This window comes from Cololabis saira, chromosome 6 (assembly GCF_033807715.1).
Source record: "Cololabis saira isolate AMF1-May2022 chromosome 6, fColSai1.1, whole genome shotgun sequence".
NCBI lineage: Eukaryota > Metazoa > Chordata > Actinopteri > Beloniformes > Belonidae > Cololabis > Cololabis saira.
In genome coordinates this window covers 24,182,964-24,204,017 of record NC_084592.1, presented here as the reverse complement: position 1 = coordinate 24,204,017, position 21,054 = coordinate 24,182,964, and the positions used below count along the sequence as shown (strand labels likewise).

At 37.9% G+C, this 21,054-nt stretch overlaps 1 protein-coding gene across 6 annotated transcripts; it reads left to right on the top strand.

The window, feature by feature from the left end:
- Positions 1–1,014: 1,014 nt before the first annotated feature.
- On the top strand, positions 1,015–19,874 carry znf148 (zinc finger protein 148). 6 transcript variants are annotated; one of them, XM_061723768.1, is made up of 9 exons: positions 3,412–3,477; positions 7,148–7,252; positions 7,476–7,846; positions 9,771–9,896; positions 10,005–10,128; positions 12,376–12,459; positions 12,553–12,671; positions 14,703–14,970; positions 15,049–19,874. In XM_061723768.1, exons 3-9 carry the CDS (start codon positions 7,499–7,501, stop codon positions 16,338–16,340), a joined length of 2,361 nt encoding a protein of 786 aa, XP_061579752.1. In that variant the 5' UTR covers positions 3,412–3,477; positions 7,148–7,252; positions 7,476–7,498; the 3' UTR covers positions 16,341–19,874. The 6 variants fall into 6 exon arrangements, with proteins under 6 accessions (XP_061579747.1, XP_061579752.1, XP_061579751.1 ...); XM_061723767.1 differs by having other exon boundaries at positions 7,476–7,786; positions 14,703–19,874; XM_061723762.1 differs by having other exon boundaries at positions 14,703–19,874.
- The last annotated feature ends 1,180 nt before the right edge of the window (positions 19,875–21,054 follow it).

The following is a 21,054-nucleotide window of genomic DNA, read 5'->3' as shown; positions in this document are numbered from 1 at the left end:
ATAACCATGACTACCTCATACTGCTGCACCTTTCACTTTTAAATTGTATATATGTTAATAAGAGCCATTTGTCTATTACTGTTTGTAACTACTAACTACATACTTGGGCCAATAAAGCTTATTTCTATTCTATTCTATTCTATTCTATTCTATTCTATTCTATTCTATTCTATTCTGTTATGTTCTATTCTATTCTGTTCAATTATATTCTATTGTATTTTATTCTATTCTATTCGATTCTATTCTGTTATGTTCTATTATATTGTTATGTTCTATTCTATTGTGTTATATTCTATTGTATTGTATTCTATTCTATTGTATTCTATTCTATTCTATTCTATTCTATTCTGTTATATTCTATTCTATTCTATTCTGTTCTATTCTATTCTGTGCTGTTCTATTCTATTCTGTTCTGTTCTATTTTATTCTGTTATGTTCTATTCTATTCTATTATGTTCTATTCTAATCTGTTCTGTTCTGTTCTATTCTGTTATGTTCTATTCTATTCTGTTATGTTCTATTCTATTCTGTTATGTTCTATTCTAATCTGTTATGTTCGGTTCTATTCTGTTATGTTCTATTCTGTTCTGTTATGTTCTATTCTATTCTATTCTATTCTATTCTGTTATGTTCTATTCTATTCTGTTATGTTGTATTGTATTGCTATTCTATTCTATTCTATTCTGTTATGTTCTATTCTATTCTATTATGTTCTATTCTGTTCTGTTATGTTCTATTCTATTCTATTCTATTCTGTTATGTTCTATTCTATTCTGTTATGTTGTATTGTATTGTATTGCTATTCTATTCTATTTTATTCTATTCTATTCTGTTATGTTCTATTCTATTCTGTTATGTTGTATTTTATTTCTATTCTATTCTATTCTATTCTATTCTATTCTATTCTATTCTATAGTATCGATCAGCGCACCGGTCATGTGTACCAGCGTCCACCACTAGATGGCGGCAGATCCATCCTCCTGAAGCTGACGGTGTGTTTGATTATTCTGTCCACCGTCGCTGCACTGGAGTCTTGCATTACAATCATGACAGCCAAAAGGGCCTAAAACGCACAGGTAAGAAGACACAGTAGAGGTTTAGAGTCTGATTTATTGCACACGTGGTTATTAATTGCCGATCGATTGTCATTGAGGGGAGGAAGTTAGTGAACGTTCGCAGGTGATATAATTGCGTCCATAAATGAGGACAGGAGCTGAGGAAGCTCGAGATGCTGCTGCTGTATTCACTAGCCCTGCTCACAAGTTTGGGGAAACCGACAAAACCAAAGTTTTCTTACATTCTGTGTCATGTAGTGTAAGGTGCGATGTGTTAGAACAACACGTCATGAAACAGAACGCAATTGCTAGGAAGATAAGCTGTCAAGTGGCAAATGCATGATACAAAATTGGCCGACATTTGCAGTCAACTTGCTAGCGGGGAGCTAACTAGCTGCAGACAGGCCGAGTTCATCAAGTTACGTCAGGGAAAATATGACTTCCGGTGTGTGTTCTTTCAAATTAAAAGGCACTAGACATATTGTTTTAACCTTTGATTGATTGATTGAAGAATTTATTAGAAGAATTGCATAGGATCAGGTACAGTTTCATTACAGTACAGATTCGCTGATACAAAGTCAACTAAAAGGCATTATTCCAAGAAAGCATTACACTTGTTTACATTGGAGACCTTTTTTTAAATTCATATAACATTGAATGACATACAGGTAAGAAGCAGTACTTTGTACGGAAGATTGTAAAAAAAAAAAAGAAAAGGGGGGAATTACTGTTATTTTGCACCGAGAGAGACTAAAAAAGTGATGAGACAAATAGAATAAGCTAGGTAAAATCAGAAGCAGGTTTATTGTCCCAAGTCCGGTCAAACATGACTGCTCTTATTAAAGTAAACATAATGTGAGTTCCAGAGAGGGATCCAAAACAACCAAAAAGAAAAAAACTAAATTGCCATATTAAGCACCAACTGGTTCTGTCTCTGTATCTCCATAACTATCTCGCCTATGAGTCTTTTCTTTGACTTTGAACATCCATATACCACAATGATTTCAGCTACATGCACACTCATAAACACCAGTTATTCTGTTTAAAAAGTCGCCAAAGTCATTCAAACTCCCTTTTGATGTATTTTACTCCTAGGCTAATTAGTTCCCTGCTCTTATTAAAGTAAACATAATCAGAAGCAGAATCAGTTTTATTGGCCAAGTCACGTCACAAAAATCAGGGAATTTGACTTTGATTATTTCGCTCACTGTACAGTAAATAGACAAATGACAGCTCTTATTAACTTATATACAATTTTTTTTAAGTGAAAGGTGCAGCAGCATGAGGTAGACAAGGTTATTGAAAGGTGCATTGTTACAGCATATGATTGAGCTTATTATCATTATCATTATTATTATTTTTTCAATTCAGTTCAATTTTATTTATTATTTAGCGTCTATTACAACAGAAGTTGTCTCTAGGCGCTTTCCAGAGACCCAGAACATGACCCCCGAGCAATTATTACATAAACAATGGCAGGTAAAAACTACCCTAGTGGGAGAAAAACCTTAAGCCAAACAGTGGCAAGGAAAAACTCCCCTTTAGGAGGGAACAAACCTTGATCAGGACCTGGATCATAAGGGGGGTCCCTCCTGCCGGAGGCCAATTATTATAATAATAATAATAATAATAATAATTATTATTATTATTATTATTATTATTATTATTATTATTGCACAGTGATTGATTACTCTGAGACTATGAGTGAGGAGAATTCATCAGAGCAACAATAATGTGAGTTCCATAGAGGGATCCAAAACAACCAAAAAGAAACAAATTAAATCACCATATTGCGCAACAATTTAGTTAGTTAGTTAGTTAATATTTATTTCGGTCAATCACAAACAAAAATCAACAAACAAGATAACACAGGTTTTTCCCTGGTCAACATTGTGATTATTTGACCGAAAAGGTCTGGGCTTGAAGCATAAAGCTTATCTTGCCCACCTTTTAACTGAATATAGTATACAAAAAAACAAATTAAGTATCATAAGTCTACACAAAATAATAATAATAATAATAATGATGATAATAATAATAACAATAATGATGATGATGATAATAGTAATAGTAATAATAATAATAGCAATAATATGATAATAATGATAACTCTGAAAACAGAAAGTGAAAAGATGCTAAGGAAACTGCTTGAAAACAATGATGATATCTAAACACACACCCTAGATTTTTAATAATTGTAGATATAAATTGGCCTCAATTTACTTATTTTTTACGCCCTCAACAAAAATTGAGTATATTGATAGTCAAAGTATTATTTGTCTTTTAATGTACACTAAGCTTTTATTTTGACGACACTTCCGGCCCTGTCCGCAGCAGCTGTTGTAAATAACCAGCAGCAGGTTTGACCAGCGCGGCTGGCTAGCTGCTTAGCAGAGTCTCAAACCTAAACCTTAGTGACACAGTGAGTCTGTTTACCTCTAGTATGGGCGGGTGCGGGGTTTAACGCAGATATTTACCCGTGTGTCTGTTTTACTGGGTCAGTCTGTGTTTAATGTTCAAACCTGGCAGCATTAAAGTGTCCACAAGTGCTACGGTAGCTGGTAGTCGTGGAGGGATCGAGCCTTTAACCTTATTACTCTTTACATGAGGGCTTGTTGTGTAACATCGTAAGGATAATGTTTTCTTTTTTAAAGTGTAGCTTAATTCTTCTGTTACTCGTAGAAATCCTAATATTAACATAGAGCCGTGATTAACCCTCCTTTTTAAAGCTATTAAAAGGAAATAAAACACACTTGGAACTTTATTACTCCATGCCTTTCAATTAGATGTCATTTCCGTCCTAATTTTTACAAGTTGTTTCACTTTCCATCACTTTATAGGGTGTATTTGATTGCTAGATGACAGTGACCCAGTTACAGAGGTGACGCTTAACTGAGAAGAGACATTGTTGACATTAGATATGAAACTTAAGTGGGATCATAACAACTGCAAAAATGTAGCATGTCACGTTTAAGATTACATTTATTTCAGTGTGTGACAGTCAGTGAATTAACTATATAATATATTTAATCAAAAAGGTTCAAAGATGTGGTCCTCAGATGCTTTTGGCAACTAAAACAGTGCCACTTTAGTTAGAAAAATAAAGCCACACAGCCAGTACAAGCTTGCAATGTTCAACCCACAGTGCAACATGTTATTGGTGGTTAGTAGTGGGAGTAGGAGCAGGTACATAGGGTTGCCACCTTTCAGAAATAGAAATAAGGGACACCCCGATTTCAGCAGCGCAGGCGCCAAAAAAAGGGACATCCCCAAAACTTCTAAAATGCATAGAAATATATTTATTTTATATGAAAAAACAAAACGCTTTGATTTAAAGTTTAAAGTGCTTTAATAGCATTGAACTTGCATGACTGTACAGACAGCCAACCACACTAGCAACTGAAATAGCCTCCTATTCTACGTATGTCCACATCAGCCCAGATGTAGAATAAAGCCTACAGGTGAAGAATATGGTGTAAAAGTTAATTTATTTCAATAATTCAAGTTAAAAGGTGAAGCTACGTGTATATTACATAGTCTCATTACAAGCAAAGCAAGATATGATAAGCTTTTATTTGTTATAATTTTGATGATTGAATTGTTTATTGATTTCATAATATATTCAAATTTTTTGAGATTTTTTATTTGAGGTTTTCATAAACTGTGAGCCATAATCACCAAAATTATAACGTATAAAGGCTTGAAATATCTCAATTTGCATGTAGTGGGGAATAATATATTTGTTTCACCTTAAGTTGAATTTACTACGAATGAAGTTTTGCAATATATTAAAATTTTCCGACCTTCACCTGTATATTATGACATAAATAAATAAGAGTATAATATGTGTCTGTATTGGTTCAATACGGAACGCAACTTTTAATTCCCAATTACGGAATAATTCCGTACTTCAAGGGACGGGTGGCAACCCTAACGGTACAAGATAGTAGCTTTTCTCTCTCAGTCCAAAAAATTTGCGTTCAAAACCACATCTTTAACTCTGCTTAGATTGACAAATATTTAGTTTATCCAAATCCAAACAGTTTGCAATGACTGCATAACAGAATATCAGTTTCAATTTAATTTCACTGTTCTTACTGTCAGCGAAATAAAAAAAAAAGGTACTTTGATTAAAAAATGAGTCAAAGTAACTTTGGACTCCCGCACCTGGATGTCTCTAGTTGAATTTCAACTACCGCTAGACTTGTGCAAAACCTAGATATCACAGAGAAAAACCTGCAATGAAAATGCCTCTAATTTGAAAAAACTGCCAAATATCACAGAAACCTTTTAACGCTTTCACAAGGTGGTTTTTCAAATGTGTCCATCCAGTTTATCGTAAAAGGGTCATGAACACACTTTGGTTATTTGCACGTCTCCAGTAGCATTGATGTGACGTAGCCGGTCAGTGTAAATTAATCAAAATGTAGTTTCCAGTTGTTTTTTAGCCTAATTAATACATGACTTAATCATTGCGGCCTTGCTCCTTTGTTGACCATTTCACAACAGTGGAAGCAGCAATTGCAGTAATTAGTAAAAGACTAAAGATGTTTTTGTCCATCTTCCTCAAAGTCGAGATCTTCTTTTCTTTGTTTTGAAGAAAAGACTCATAGGCGAGATACCGTAGTTTTGGAGATACAGAGAGAGAACCAGGAAACTTACACTCAAAAAATAGAAAAATACAGTTCTATTGAAACACCAACTACTCGCGCAGCAGCTCTTTTGTCGCATATTCACGAGTTTTGCTTTTCTTTTAAGGAAAAGTGTAATTGAAACAGGACTATGTCACGGCCACGCTTTAACAACAAAACAGTGGGCGTCACGGCAGAAGGGATTAAGAGACTCAAGAAAGTAATGGTGGAAAGGAAAATGAGAGAGTGGCCAATTAAGAGACCAAACAAGTAAATCCTGCACCGTGTTGTAAAAGTGACTTATCCTATGTCCCTATGATGCTAAAAATGGGTAAAGCTGCATTATGCTGCTTTTAAAAATTACAGCATGTGGAGCCATCACATTGAAAAAAAGACTTTCTACACAAATTCTCCAGAGGAATTTCAAGAGAGGCCTGAAAAAGTGTAGTTTTATTGCAGATTACAACCAGAGCTACACTTGAGACCTACAGGTGGGCGAAAAATTGATTGAATTTAAATTCAAATTTTTTTGTTGCGTTGTTAAAAAAAATTTTGGCTCCCAAGATCTTCCGTAGTGTTAGTTTCCCATAGCAGTATGGCAAGCGACAACAACAACATCATAGCCCACACAAAACAGAAACAGCAAGCAACAATCTGGCTACCGGTGAGAGTGGGAAGTTTGTTCCCAAGAAAGGAATAAAATCTTCTGTCGTTTGGAACTGGTATGGGTTTGCTGACACAGACGTGGAGCAAGAGACCCCATGCTGCAACATTTGCCTAAATCCCATCGCAATCAAAGGCAGCAGCAACAAAAACCTTTTCCAACACCTGAAACAGAGTTGAATATGAAAAATGTCAGTCTCTCTGATATGAACAAAACCACAGCGACCAACAAACCTTATCTAAAAAACAGCTTACTGTAGCCAAATCCTTTGCACAAGGCACTGCATATGACTGAACAGGGAAACAGTGGAGAACAATCACCGAAGTGGTCGCTTTGTACGTAGCCAAAGACATGGTACCCATATATACTGTGGAGAAGACGGGGTTTATTAATTTGATTAAAACCTTAGACCCCACATATGATATCAGCCCTGTATGTTGTGCATTGTTTGGGCTAGATACAATGAAAAATGTCCCTGTCTAATTCTCTTCAGATTTGAACATATTGTTAATGCTTTGGAAAATGGTGCTACTCTCAAGGTCAATGTTTGTCTCCTTTTAGTCTCTAGACTACAAAGTGTGACTTAAAACACAGCCGGGACTTTGATTCCAAGAGGGCGTTCGCTTATTTATTATTCATCCCAGAAACGGGGGTTACATTTGTCATGCTTTTGATTAAGTAAAAGAACATTTTGTTCTTTTCATTGCTGCCTTGTGGTTGAATGCTTCATTTTTACGATGCTCCATTCATGCGTCTTCCCAAGCACAAATCAATGATGGGATGATTAATTTCATTAGGTGATGGGCTGACAACTTTACTTTGAGACTGGATGTAGATAGGTGACCCAATCATCGTTGCAACAGAAGTATGTGTCAGAGCACAGGAAAAGGTGTCTGTCATAGGTAAGGTCAAATTAAGGCTCAAACTGGGTTCCATGCTGTCATTTGTAGCCATGGCACATGAGAAATCACTACTTTATGACATAAATGTGATCATTTAAAGCAGCTACTTGAAGGTTAAAATTTGCCTTGGTCACGTGAACAAAACGAGTGCATTTTTTCAGTAAAAGTGGAGTAAAAAAAATTTTTTTTTACCAACTGTTTCTTCACTTCCTTGTTTTCACAGAGTAAATAAGTACTCAATGCAAGATGAATGCAGAGGACAAGCTGGAGGGTATGTTGCTGAAGTGCAGCAGTGGAGGAATAGATGGAGGAGGCAGAGTCAGCCTGGGAGGCGGAGGACTGGTTGTGATGACCCTGGGTGAACGATCGCTGGCGAACCACCCCCTGCTGGCCGAGGACGACGACGATGAGGATGAAGACGAGGACTTGACTGGAAACTCCCTGGTTACTCATGATCTGGTCCCGCCAGAGCAGCTGATGATGCAGGAGGAGGTGACAAGGAACGGAGGAGGGGAAGAGGAGGAAGGAGGCGAGGTGGGAGTGCATTACCCCCTAAAACTCACCAATAAGTTACCCTGCTTGCTTCATATGCCAGTGAGTTCTGTCTGGAGAAGTAGTGGTCGTATTTCAATACATGTACATATATATAATCTAATTCTATCTGCACTACTCTGGTGTAAGCTTGAACAATAATGTCTGCATTAAGTTACATTAGTGGAGTTGGAATGTAAAGGCTACATTTAGCTTTTTCATTGATGACAGTCATTTATTCCTACAGAGTCAGATTTTATCAGAAGCGAGCTTTCTTACTTTCACACATTGTTATTTACATTATAAAGGGAAACAGAATGCTTTAATTTTCATCTTTCTCATCCACATTCATATCCTCGTCTGCTGTTATTCCTTCCACTCCATTGAACAGACTGTGGTCACGTTAAGTTGCCCTGAAGCACAAATCTCGTACAGAAAGTAGTTAATACGTCTTTAATAATTTGTTGTTCTTTTTTTTTTCTTTGTGCCTTTTTTCTTTTTCTATAAGTTTCTAAAAGCTCCAGAAGACAAAAAAGGCTGAAAATGGCTACATTTACCATTGTACAGTAAAACCCAATGAGCATTCGTGATGTGCACATCATGTATTGATCCACTGTGTCTGCACTAAGAGGAGAAGAGTAATATAAGCTTAAATTGTGAGGCGCAGACAGAGTGAGAGAGAGAGAGTAGAAGAGTGCAGATCAAAAGACTTCAGTATGAGATCACACTATTTTTGGTGACAAAAAAAAGAACGTGTGGGATGCTAAATATTTTTAGACCACGTTTAATATACCTGAGTAACCCACCCAAGTATTAAAAACCTTGCAGTTATGAAAGATAAAAGAAGATGAAACATTATCAGAGCTCTTAAAGTTCATAGTTTATCTGCTACAGTGACATCACTGAAGAAACACTGATTAATATTTTTAGTATATAAGTTAATATATCTGGGTAACTGGCCCAAGTATTTAAATTCTTGCAGTTATGAAAGATAATAGAAGATGAAACATTATGAGAATTCTTAAAGTTCATATTTTATCTGCTACAGTGAAATAAGTGTGTGTGTGTGGGGGAACACTGATTAACGTGTAGTAGGGATGGGTGATATTTTACCGTTCACGATATACCGTCCAAAAAATTCCCCACGGTAAGAATTTGTCATCTCGCTGTAAAAATGATAGAAAGAAAGAAAGAAAGAAAGAAAGAAAGAAAGAAAGAAAGAAAGAAAGAAAGAAAGAAAGAAAGAAAGAAAGAAAGAAATGAGCCAGAAAGAAAAAAAGAAAGAAAGAAATGAGCCTGAAAGAAAGAAAGAAAGAAAGAAAGAAAGAAAGAAAGAAAGAAAGAAAGAAAGAAAGAAAGAAAGAAAGAAGGATAAATTCCCATTGAGTCATTCCAGTTTTGCAGTACAGGTGTACTAATGTAATTGGTTTTTATCAATTCAGTTTAATTGGTGTAGTTTAGTAGCATTTAGTATCTTTTAGAGCAGTGATTTGGCTCCAAAGACTGAATGTGGTGATAGATTTATAGTTACAAAGGTGGAGTTGAATTGGTATTTTTTTTATCGTCATTTTTATCGTTATCGGGATAAATTCCAGAAATTATTGTGATACATTTTTTTTAGTCCATACTGCCCATCCCTAACGTGTAGAGTATAGAAGTTGTTCTGCAGGATTGAATAAAGTGATATGAATATCACAGAGTAGTTATGCATATTTAGTAAGTCAGTCAGAGTATCTGCAAAGTTTCCCAGGCCAGCTACAGATGTAATCCCTCAGCAGGTCTTGGGTATTATGGGCACTCAGGTTCCCCTCTATGCTGTTAGGCCCAGGTCAACTCTGCAATGAGGTGCTCTCAGTGTTTCATCATCCACTCCTCGCACGTTTCCTCCTGCCAGACGTGTATAAACTGGTGGCTGGCGGAGGGCCACATAAAGTAGGTCATGTGTCATATTAAATCTCTTTGACTATCTGTTGTCATGCCTTTGCAGCTGAGCATCAAACAGGAACTGAAGCTGTCCGACTCAGCAGTCCATCGAAAGAGGGACCAAAAAGCTATTAAGGACTTGATGGTGTGTCCCAAGAAGAAAAAAAGGAAGCAGCGCTCACCAGCAAAGGTGCAGGGATATTTATTGATTGATTGATTTTTTTTTTTTATCTCGACAATATTAATAAACACATTAGTAAACACTACTGTACTCCTTTTGTTCTCTTTGCTGTTGTAGATTCTCAGCATGAACGATGATGGATCTTTGGGTGTACAAAACCCCAAGTGTCACATTTGTGTTCACTGTAATGCTGCATTCAGAACAAACTACCATCTACAGAGACATGTCTTCATTCACACAGGTATGAATATTGAATCGTGGAAAATATTGAAAATTATGTTCTTTTAAAAAGATAGATTGTCATCTAAACTTTCTTGGCCATAAATCTCATACTGTTGGAAAGCCTGTTCATTTTCCTTTTAAATGGTGACACATTTGTGAGGAACATGCCGTTGTGGGATGAGCAGCAGAGCTGAATATGTGGGTTGCACCCATGACAAATTAACCAAATCTTCTCTGCCAGTGCCAAACATCTTACAGCTGTTGCTATTGACTCTTGTGCTGGTGTCAGCAACACGTGCACTGGAACCTGAACATGTGGAGGAGAGTCATGTTCAGCCATGATGAGTCTAGATTTTGCATACAACAGTTGGATCGTAGGGTCAAAGTGTGGAGAAGACGTGGATATGGCTATGCTGATTGCTGTATCGATAGAGAAACATCTTTTGGTGGAGGCAGTGTCATGGTGTGGGGAGGCATCTCCCTCACTGGAAAAACAAGGCTCATCATTGGAGGCAACCTTAATGCAGAAATGTATCAAGATGAGATTCTGCAACTAGTGGCAATCCCATATCTCCACAGTCTGAGACCAAACTCTTCCAAGATGACCAGGCTCGCCCCCACAGAGCGGGGTTTCTTATGGCACTTTTCCACTAGCACCGACTCAGCTCAGCTCGGCTCGGCTCAACTTGGCCAAGTTTCTTCTCCACTACAATTCTGCACCTGGAGCAGAAGTATGCGGGTTGGAGCGAAGCTGCTGTGACGTATTTGATTGTGTGATCTAAACGAAGAAGACAACAACACTAAAGATGTATTTCCTGGAGGAGATGATAGATGTGCTGCTGGGTCTGTGGCTTGTGTTTGATAACAAGTTAAAAAGTGAGAGTGAAAGAAGCTTCAAGCGGTGACACTTTTTAATTGTTTTTGTCTGTCTCTGCACTGCTGAAAAGTCAGCTGGAGGTGCGAGCAGCTATGAAGTGACAGAGCTCCTGGTGGATCTTGTCGTTCCTTATCGCCCGTCTAGATCCCTTTTTCTCTCCTCAGCCACCAGGTTTATGAACATCTGCACCTCAGAGTTGGATCACCAAACAGACTTTTGCGCTGCCATTGCCTGTTGAATAAAATAAACTAGAAGCCGCCGTCAGAGTCGCTCTTTTGCTGATGTCACGTCCTGACTCAGACGTCTGACTCCCAACCCCCCAACCAATCGGTGGCCTGTAGTGTGATGATGTCAGATACAGCACGACCGCTTAGAACCTCGGCAGAATAGATACAGAAAAAGTATCTACTCGGCACGTTAGACCCCTGGTGGGAAAGAACCAAACCGAGTGGAGGCGAGCAGAGCCGGGCTGAGTAGGTACTAGTGGAAAAGCGCCATTAGAGACTACTCCAGAATTTGGGAGTGGAGAGCTTGAAATGGGAAACCCCATTGAACACTTGTGGGTTCAGCTTTGGCATTCTGTTCATGCCGGAGTGACCAACACAACCACGTTGGCTGACTTGTGACAAATTCTGGTTGAAGAGTGGGATGCCATCCCACAGCAGTGTGTGGCCAACATGAGGAGGAGCAGGTGCCAGGCTGCTGTGACTGTGTTTGGTTCTCTCACACACTACTGAGGCTCCCGTTTGTTAAGTGGATAAATTGTTAAAATGCTGATAGGTGTTTTTCCTTCAAACTTTGATCATCCAATCCACAAAACAAGAGTCAATGGCAAAATAAGTTTTAAATTTGTCATGAGTGCAACCTACATACAACAATACAACAGCCAGACTCCATGACAGTTTTTTCCCCGACTCCATAAGACTTTTAAATAAACAGAACCCGGTCCCTGTCTACCCTCCATAATGTACAATCTACAGTACTGCACCAAGCTCTTTAATCTCTATATACATATGCACTTTTGAGTATGCAGCGTTTTAGTTTTTAGCCTAGTGTCCTTATCTTTTAGTGTTTAGAGTTTTTACTGTTTTAATTGTTTTTATTGCTTGCTTTGAGCCAGTGGCAACGAAATGTCGTTCCACTTGTACTTGGACTTTTGGAATGAAAATAAAGTGAACCTTGATACCTTGATACTCAGTTCTGCTGCTCATTTCACAAATGTATGTTCCTTACAAATGTGTCATCATTTAAAAGGGAAATAAACAGGCTTTTCAGCGGTATAAGATTTATTGCCAAGAAGCATTGTTAAAACAAAGAAATAATCTACCAAACTCAAATTTCCTCACTTTTTGTGCTAAGTTTATATTGTTTATATGTTTTTCAAACCAGGGGAGAAACCCTTTCAGTGCAGCCAGTGTGACATGCGATTCATTCAGAAATATCTCCTCCAGAGACATGAGAAGATCCATACTGGTGAGTGAAAAATAACTGCTAACAGTATTCACTAGAATGTCTTCTGTCATTTTAGTCTTGAACGAGTCCTCTTGGCTCTGTATTTTTATGTAGGTGAGAAGCCTTTTCGCTGTGACGAATGTGGGATGAGGTTCATCCAGAAGTATCACATGGAGAGACACAAAAGGACTCACAGTGGAGAGAAGCCATACCAGTGTGACTACTGTCACCAGGTATAGTGCTGTAGTTCTTGTATGAATTAGTGCGTATCTGGAGCAACAATACAATCCTGCTGAATATCTGGCGTTTTAAGGGCATCTGCAAGGCTACAGTTGAATATATTTGATTCAAACTAAGACAAAAAGATTCACGTCAAAACATTGAAATGTTCTCCTGTATCATCAAGGCCTGTGTACAGTGGCAGCTCAGTTTTCTATGTAATGGCTGTAACTTGGTAGTGATGTTCAGTCGTACAAACAGAATGAAAATGAGGTTTGATGTGTTTTTAGATGACCTCATTTACAGAGAAGGCACACAAACACAACAGGTTGGAGTCTTAAGGCCCTGTCCCAATACACCCACTTCCCCAACTTTTCAGCTCTACCCCTAAATTTTGCGCGTTCCCGTGAGGGTAGTGGTGTCCCAATTCCTCTTTTCACCTAGGGGGAGTGTGCTTATTTAGGGGTAGTGGAAATAAATCTGGCCCTACAGAGCGAGGGTTTTCAGATGCACCCTAGCTGACCTAGGGCCAGAAAAATTTCCCAGAATGCTTTTCGTCGTCATTTGCGGACTGAATTAAAAAAAAAACATGGCAGACATTTCTTATTTTTTAGTGAATAAAATCAATATTTTGAGTTAGTTTCTGCATAAAAATGCGTTTTGATTACATTTCTAGCGAGAAATATATATTACACCAACGCAGAGCCTACGGCGTAGGTTACGCGGCGACGCTCGCCGTAGCCTACGCCGTAGCCTACACCGTAGGCTCTGCGTCGATTTAACGTGGACCCATAAATCAGCTCCCGAGCCGGCAGGCATCATCATCCCGAAATTTTCGAAGCAAATTTTTTAACAGGCGTAGCTACAACTGTTAGATTTCATCTATTAAACCAACATTTATTTTCTTAAATGATTTATTTCAGCCAGCGGTAATTCTCCACAGAGCTGCAGGTTTATCCCCGGGACGATGGCGCAGGTTGACCCGGCTGAGGAGCTGCTGCTGCTACGAGCCGGCGGCTCTTCTCTGAAAACATCGGATCAAATTTCTTAACAGGCGTTATTTGGATAAACTGAGTCCAGGTTGGGGATCTTAACGGTTACTTTTACGCCTGAAAAAATATTAAAACTTAATAAAGTGGCATATTAACAGCCCTACAGCTGAAATTAAAACAGCTTTTAGCTCTTGGCTTCCTGATATGGTGTGACGTATGTGCAAACGTAACTACGCAGTCGCTTACATACCCGAACGTAAACCACGCAGTGACGTAGCAAGCAAAATTTAGGGGTGGTGCTGAAAAGTAGGAGTAGTGGGAGTATTGGGACAGGGCCCGGGGAAGATTTCAAGTGCCCTAAAATCTGTTGCTTCTTTTTTAGGGGTAGTGGTAGTGAGGTAGGGCTGGTGGTAGAAAGTAGGGGGTGTATTGGGATTGGCCCGAAATGTCTTTGACTAAAATGAACAGACACCTGCACTCCAGCTGATGTTTAAACACGCAACGGAGTTAACAAATTATTTGATTTGTTTGTGATTACTTACTGTTCAGTCCCAAACTTGGCCTTTAGATTACAAACCACAACGACATAGAAGTGGACCATGTTTTTATTCACTGTAGTTTCATTAGTTTTAATTTCCCCCAAATCAAATACTGTATTTGTGAAAACAGCAGTTTGTGCTCTTTAAAATGGTTTTACAGTTGACAAACTAGTGCTACTCAGCAAAGGTGATGTTTTAAACGCCCAATAGGAGACACACCTTTCTTTACTTTGACTTCAGGAAGTGACAGAGAGGAGTGAACATCACCATCAGTGAATAAATCAAAAACGGTTCCCCCAAAACTGCTTTTGAGATAGCCCTAAATATTAAACACAGATAATATAATTATTATCCGTAGTTATCCGTAGTTATTTAACTAGAAACTAGAAAAAGGAGCTGGAAATTAAACAAAACCGAGATCATCCAGATATAGTTGTTGTTTTATTGGTTTTGGTATTGGTATTTACCTCTTTTTTTGAAGCATTTATATGTCTGTTGTTTCTCTCATCCATAGTATTTCTCCAGAACAGACCGGGTTTTAAAGCACAGACGAATGTGTCATGAAAACAGAGAGAGGAAGACGAACAAGACAGCTGGTGAAGTTGGACCTTTGCGTGAGGCAGATCCCTTAGGGTCTCCTTTTCTTCCTAAAGAGTGTTCACTACCCAAGAAAAAGCGGCAGAAATGTGCAGAAAAGAGTTTAGGTGCTTCCACTACTGTGCAGACAGACGGGCACACGTTTGCTGTCAGGGAAACTGAGGAGAAGGAGGAGCAGAGCCAAGGTAAAATTCAAAGTCCATCTCTGTACGCTGTTTCGTCAAAGGTAAAACATGAGTATGTGATATCTGACTACTCTGTAGAACTTCCCGAAGAAACACCCAGTCAACATGAAGACGGAGAAGTGTCACAAGGAGAGGCTACTCCTCCTAAAATCGTTCTCAAAAAGATTCCAAAGAGGATTCTGAAACAGCCCAGTGAGCAAACCTCACCCTGCTTGCCCACTTTGTCCTCATTTGAGGAAAATGATAAGGTGACGCAGTACACCTTTGAAATTGTGGAAAAGCAAAGTCTTCTAGACGTAGAAGGGAACACTGAACTTGAATCGGTTGAAACTCTTCAAGGGGGACCAACAAAACCAGCAGCCAGCAGCACAAACTACGACGACGCCATGCAGTTTCTCAAGAAGAAGCGTTACCTTCAGGCTGCGATGGCCAACAACAGCAGCAGTCGGGATTATGGCCTGAACACAAGCAGCATCGCGTCTCAGCCTCCTGTTACACAAACGGTTGTGTCAACTGTCATTGATGAAACTGTCCCCGCCACCATTCTGGAGCCTCAGCCAATCAACACTGAACTCAAGACGGAGAAGAACGTTTTGCCTGATGAGGTTCTTCAGACTCTGTTGGACCACTACTCCAACAAATCTAACGGGCAATCAGATATTTCTTTTAGCGTGGCTGAAACAGAGGTGACCTCAAGCATATCTATTAATTCCTCCGAAGTTTCTGACAGCAGCCCTGTGGAGAGCCTCGGAGCCTCGAGTACCCAAGCCCAGCCACCTACGGAGAAGGTCAGCCTCTTGCAAGAATACTCCAAGTTTCTCCAGCAAGCACTGGAGAGGACGAGTCAGAACGACAGCTACCTGACCAGCCAGAGCCTCAGCTTGGTCGCCGACAACCCCACGTTAGCCGGGCAGCCTTTGTTCTCCACAGAGAAACAGTTTCCCTCACCCAGCAGGTTCAAATCAGGGATGAGCTCTCCACTAAGGTCCACCTTAGAGAAACCTCACTTTGGATTACTGGTGGGAGACTCCCAACACTCGTTTTCATTTTCAGGTGACGAGACCACCCCCCCCTCTGCTGTCTCCCCAGCTGAGGAGGACTTTCTGGAGCAGGTCTCGCCCTCTAAAAAGACTGACTCCTCACAAGGGATACTGCAGACTTTCCAGATAAGCTCTTTCGAGCAGAACTTCAAATCTCATTTCCAGACGTCCAGATCTGGATCCTCCTCGCAGTTTACTGTTGCCAATGGACAAATTAGCGTTCGAGGACACAGCACAGACTTCTCCGATTTCCCTTTAGTGCGAGTCACTGAAACCAGGTCTCAACTGAACTCCTCCCCTGATGTTTCGACCAGTGAATCCTTTGGCTAAAGGAAAGTTTGGGAGAGTTACTTCAGAAGCACTTTACATCATCTCGTGTTTTGCCAAATTGAGTCCCATCGCAAATATGTGGTCTTTCGTAAAGCAGTTTGAAAAAATATTTGTTTGTTTTTCTTAACTTCTCTTACAACAATAAAACAGATATTATTTGCTAAAAGTCACACCATAATTACCATCTCCCCTTTTGGAAAAAAAATGAATATATATATATATATATATAATATATATATATATATATATATTGTAGTGGAATGTACACTAAAAAATTAAGTGACCAAAGTGTAATGCAAGAGATTCATGAATTTCTCATACCTTTACTGCCATAGTTTATTTTTAATGTTGGTGTCAGTTTGCCTTGCTCTAAAAAAGAAAAAAAAAAGAAAAAAAAAAAAGTCTTGCTGCTTAATGCAATATAACCATTTAAAATATGTCGGCTATATATATATGTATGCCTTTTTGTTGTTACTGCAGCTACCTCCCCATGCTGTTTACCTGTTGAAACCACTGAACCTGTAGTTGACAGTAAAACCCCCCTTTTTCCTTCTAGCTCTTAAACGTGAGCGTCCCAACACCATAGCACAATCATTCTTCACTTTATGTTAAAGTCACTTTATTTTAAGCTATCACAAATATTTCGACAGGATGTGTGTAATCAAAGGTACAGGACTAATTATAGTTACTTGGTCTGCAATCCAGCTCATCCTCAGTTCACAGACAGGGTCTAATTTTGTTAGTTTTAATTGCTGTTAATTTTATTTTCTGCGTTGCTTTCATAAATTAGTTAAGATCACGTGGCACTGATTTTACAAATGCAACGCTTGCGCTTTAAAGGCTGTGTAATTAAAAAGACTGGGCTCTGTTAAATTGAAAACTTTGTTAAAAACAAGTTTTTGTATTGCTTAATTTTAATTATTTTTTTTTGCCTGAAATAGCTGCACATATATAATGGCTTCAATCTTTTTTCCTTTAGTAGTATCAGGATTGTGCTTAGCATTTGCACAATTTGCACGTTCTGCATTACAGGGAATGTAAAGTGCACAGTCAGATAAAGAAGACCTTTTTATTTTAGATTTGGTTTTGGGTAATTTGAAATTACAGTTTTTGCTCTTAGTTGCTTAAAAGGATGGATCCCTTGTCTTTGCAGTTTGGGTACTTAGCAGTAGTTCTTGCAAGTCATACAGGTTTTAGGGGAGCAGCCTTATACTCATTGAACATCATAGTTTTATTGAAACTAAATTATAGAAAATACAGCACAGGTGGAAATGAGGAGTTTAGTTTTACAGTATCATTCATTTTGCTTTTGTGCCTTTTTTTTTCAAATTTCAGCACTTCTTTTTAATCATTCCGACAAATGTACTTATTTTTACTCAGCCTGTGCTTTGAGGTTATTAATTTCTGTTGCACAATAACAAAAAACATAAACTTTGAACTTATTCACTCTGCAATATGTCAAACTGTGGGGAATAAAAGTCTGTGTTTCATGTTTGATTATTTTAAAGATTTTGAACAAGAAAATCACTAAATTTAAATCTATTTTGTCGTTGGGAGGAAATTGCATTTCCGTGACTTTGCTGCAGTATGTGTAGAAGTTTCATGTTAGATCTGTCTTTTGTTTGCTTGTTTTTTTTTTTTTTTAATCAGTTTTGCCTGTTTGGTAGATTTAAGTATTCTATCAGTCCCTATTTGATTATTCTGGCCAGCCATCCAAATTCTTTTTTCTCTTCGATGCAAAGAATTGGACCGATTCCTATGAATTTAACCGTGATTTCCCAGGGACATGGGCCGGAATACAACCAGACTAATATCAACAAAAGAAATCCTAAATGGCATGCAGTAGAGCAGGAACGCCGGCAATGACTGTTGTCAGCCTTGCAGTCAAAACTTGTTGATCAAAGGTGTTATTAGCAATTCTGAAACCATATTGGTTGTTCTGAATATTGGCTCTGAAAGGCCCCTGCAGGAGTCATCACATAAAGCCCGTGCCACGCTGTTACGCTGCATAATGTCCAGCACATGCTGGACTGGTGGAAGTGGCTGTGAATTGGAGGGCTACACCGGATATATCCTAGGAAATAGAATTTTTTTTCACTTTGATGGCTGGTCGTGCAGTTAAAACTTAGTGAGTTATGATGAGTCTAATCTGTCACACTGTTGCTTGCTTTCTGTGTGTACATATATATGTGATGTCTTGGGCGCCATCGTGGTTAACTCTGTCTAATAAGCGCCACCCAGTTCAGAACTGGTGTTAAGCTCCCACTGACAATCAGGGACAAACAGCACCACATTATTCATGAACTCCTTTCTTCTTTTTTATTGATAATTTGATCTAGAATGTATAGAAAATATCCTGCTGTAAATACATTGTAAATTTTTATGTTCTACAAAGTACTGTTTATCTGGAAAGACGAGGTGTGTGCAAAGGACACCTTGTGTCAGTGATAGGCATGTTTTGAAGCATTTCACAGATTCGTAAATCCTGTTATCTGACAAGATATGCAGCAGTATCGAAACAAGTGATACTTTTTAAAAAGGTTTAAGTGCAGATTTATTCAAATGTATTTTTAATTTTTTTAGTTTTAGATTTATGCAGTTGGATACGCACTGCTGGGTTTCACTGTAGAAAAATTTATAAATGATGGAAGTTTTTCTTCAAGAAAATTCAAGTATGACTCAGCCTTGATTTTCCTAATCAAATATTTAACCTCAGCACCAATAAGCAGCTCAAATTCATGTCAGTTAAAAGAAGCGTTGGTTGACTTATCACCAAAAGATAATGGTCGTTTTTCACAAGCTACCCATTTCATTGTAAGCAATCTTAAAAAGCACAGTATACATGAGTAGTCCTGCTTTTGTAAATGTCACCTGATTCAGTTCTGGGAATTGTATTTTTATTTTTATTTTTTTTTTCATTTTGTTTGAGAATCTTTAATCCGAAACTGTCAGATTCATGAGTAATGGAAACAGTTCTGTTGTGTATTTTTCGCTTTGATTAAAAATTGTCAGTCTCATGGCCATAAGTGTCCTTGTATAAGCTAGAAAAAAAAGGTTTTGTGTAAAAAGATCAGAATTATGAATTTTTTGATAAACTATTTTTGAAACATGTCATATAAGGCACTGATATGTACAGTACACCATATGGAGTCACTCTTGCTACTCTCATGTATCTCTGTATAAATCGTTTGTGTCGAGATCTTTTAATTAGCCCACGGATGAAAATCTGAACTTTTACTGGCATTTTCATACTTTTAAAGAATGACTATGAAGCATCCTGCTTCACTACGGGGTTGGCCTGACATGGGGTTGATTTGCATGGATCTCTGACATGTTGGGTCGAGTGAAGTTGTTTTATGAATAATGTGCAGCTTTAATTGTAGCTGATTAATCAGTAAAGTAACCCCATATGATTAGAGGTTTTTTGTTTTGCAATATTTTATGATTTGTAAGCAATCTGATTAAAATGTTTTGATTGTTGTGTGTCACGTCCTTATGAATAAAGTTATTCACAGTATGTGAGCTTGAATCAACGTGGATGTGTGGCTTGAGTGACACTTTTTTTTTTTTAAACATCTGTTTATTGCACATTTTGATATTTTAGAAGCAATGAACAACACAGAACATGAAGGCACAACAACAATATTAATAGCATTAATAATAATAGAAAAATATAAAAAAAAAAACTAGAATGTCAGAAGATACCAGTTCCACTACATGTGCATACACACACTTAATATATATAAAAATATGAAAAGATAAATCAGTCTTCAGTTCGACTCATCATTCCAACCATCTGCTTCAATATCCTTTTTCTCAAGGAAATTACAAAAAACCTTCCAGATTTTCCAAAATATGTCGAGCTTGTTCTTTGAGGTGTAGCTTATCTTTTCTAAAGCAAAGTAAAAGGACATCCCTCTCAGCCATTGTAAAGTGTTACAAGGTTTCTCTTTTTTCCATGAACAGGCTATACATCTTTTGGCTTCCAAAAAACAAATATTGAGTAAGTATTTATCATTTTTTGAGGACAAAAAATAATGGGTAAATATTCAGTAAACATAACTTGGGTTTTAGAGGTATTTCTTTATTAATGATTTGACTAGCCAGGTCCAACACTTTCTTCCAAAAACCTAGAGGGCATTCCCACATGCAGTGGAATAAAGATCCCTTTTGTTCTTCACATTTAATGCAAGTAATCTGGGATATTTGGGTTAAAAAGATGTAGCTTACTTGGGGTGATATACTGTCTGCTTATCCATTTGTATTGCAATAATTTTGAGTTTGTATTCACAGATTGAGTTTGAGCTGTATAACAAGCTTTGCCCACTCCTCTTCTGTTAAATTTTCCTGTAAATCTGATCTCCATGATTGTAATATGTTTTGTGATGACTCTCTGGATTTACTCACAAACAAATTGTATAGTAAGGATATCTGTCCTTTGGAGTCTAAAAGTCTCATTGTAAAGTCTTCCAAGGAAGACACTGGGGGGATTTTCAAATCATTACCCTGCCTGGCCATTATGAAGCTTCTCAATTGGAGATATTTGAGTGACGCATTTAAACTTTTATTTGTTGGATTTTGAATTTAAAGAGAAATAGCGTGATTTACTTTTATTTTGAGTTTGTTCAGTAGAAAAGATTATTTTCAAAATGATATAGAAACAAATTCCTATAGGCTACTGGAGAAAAGATAAAATAAATATTGAATGACTTTT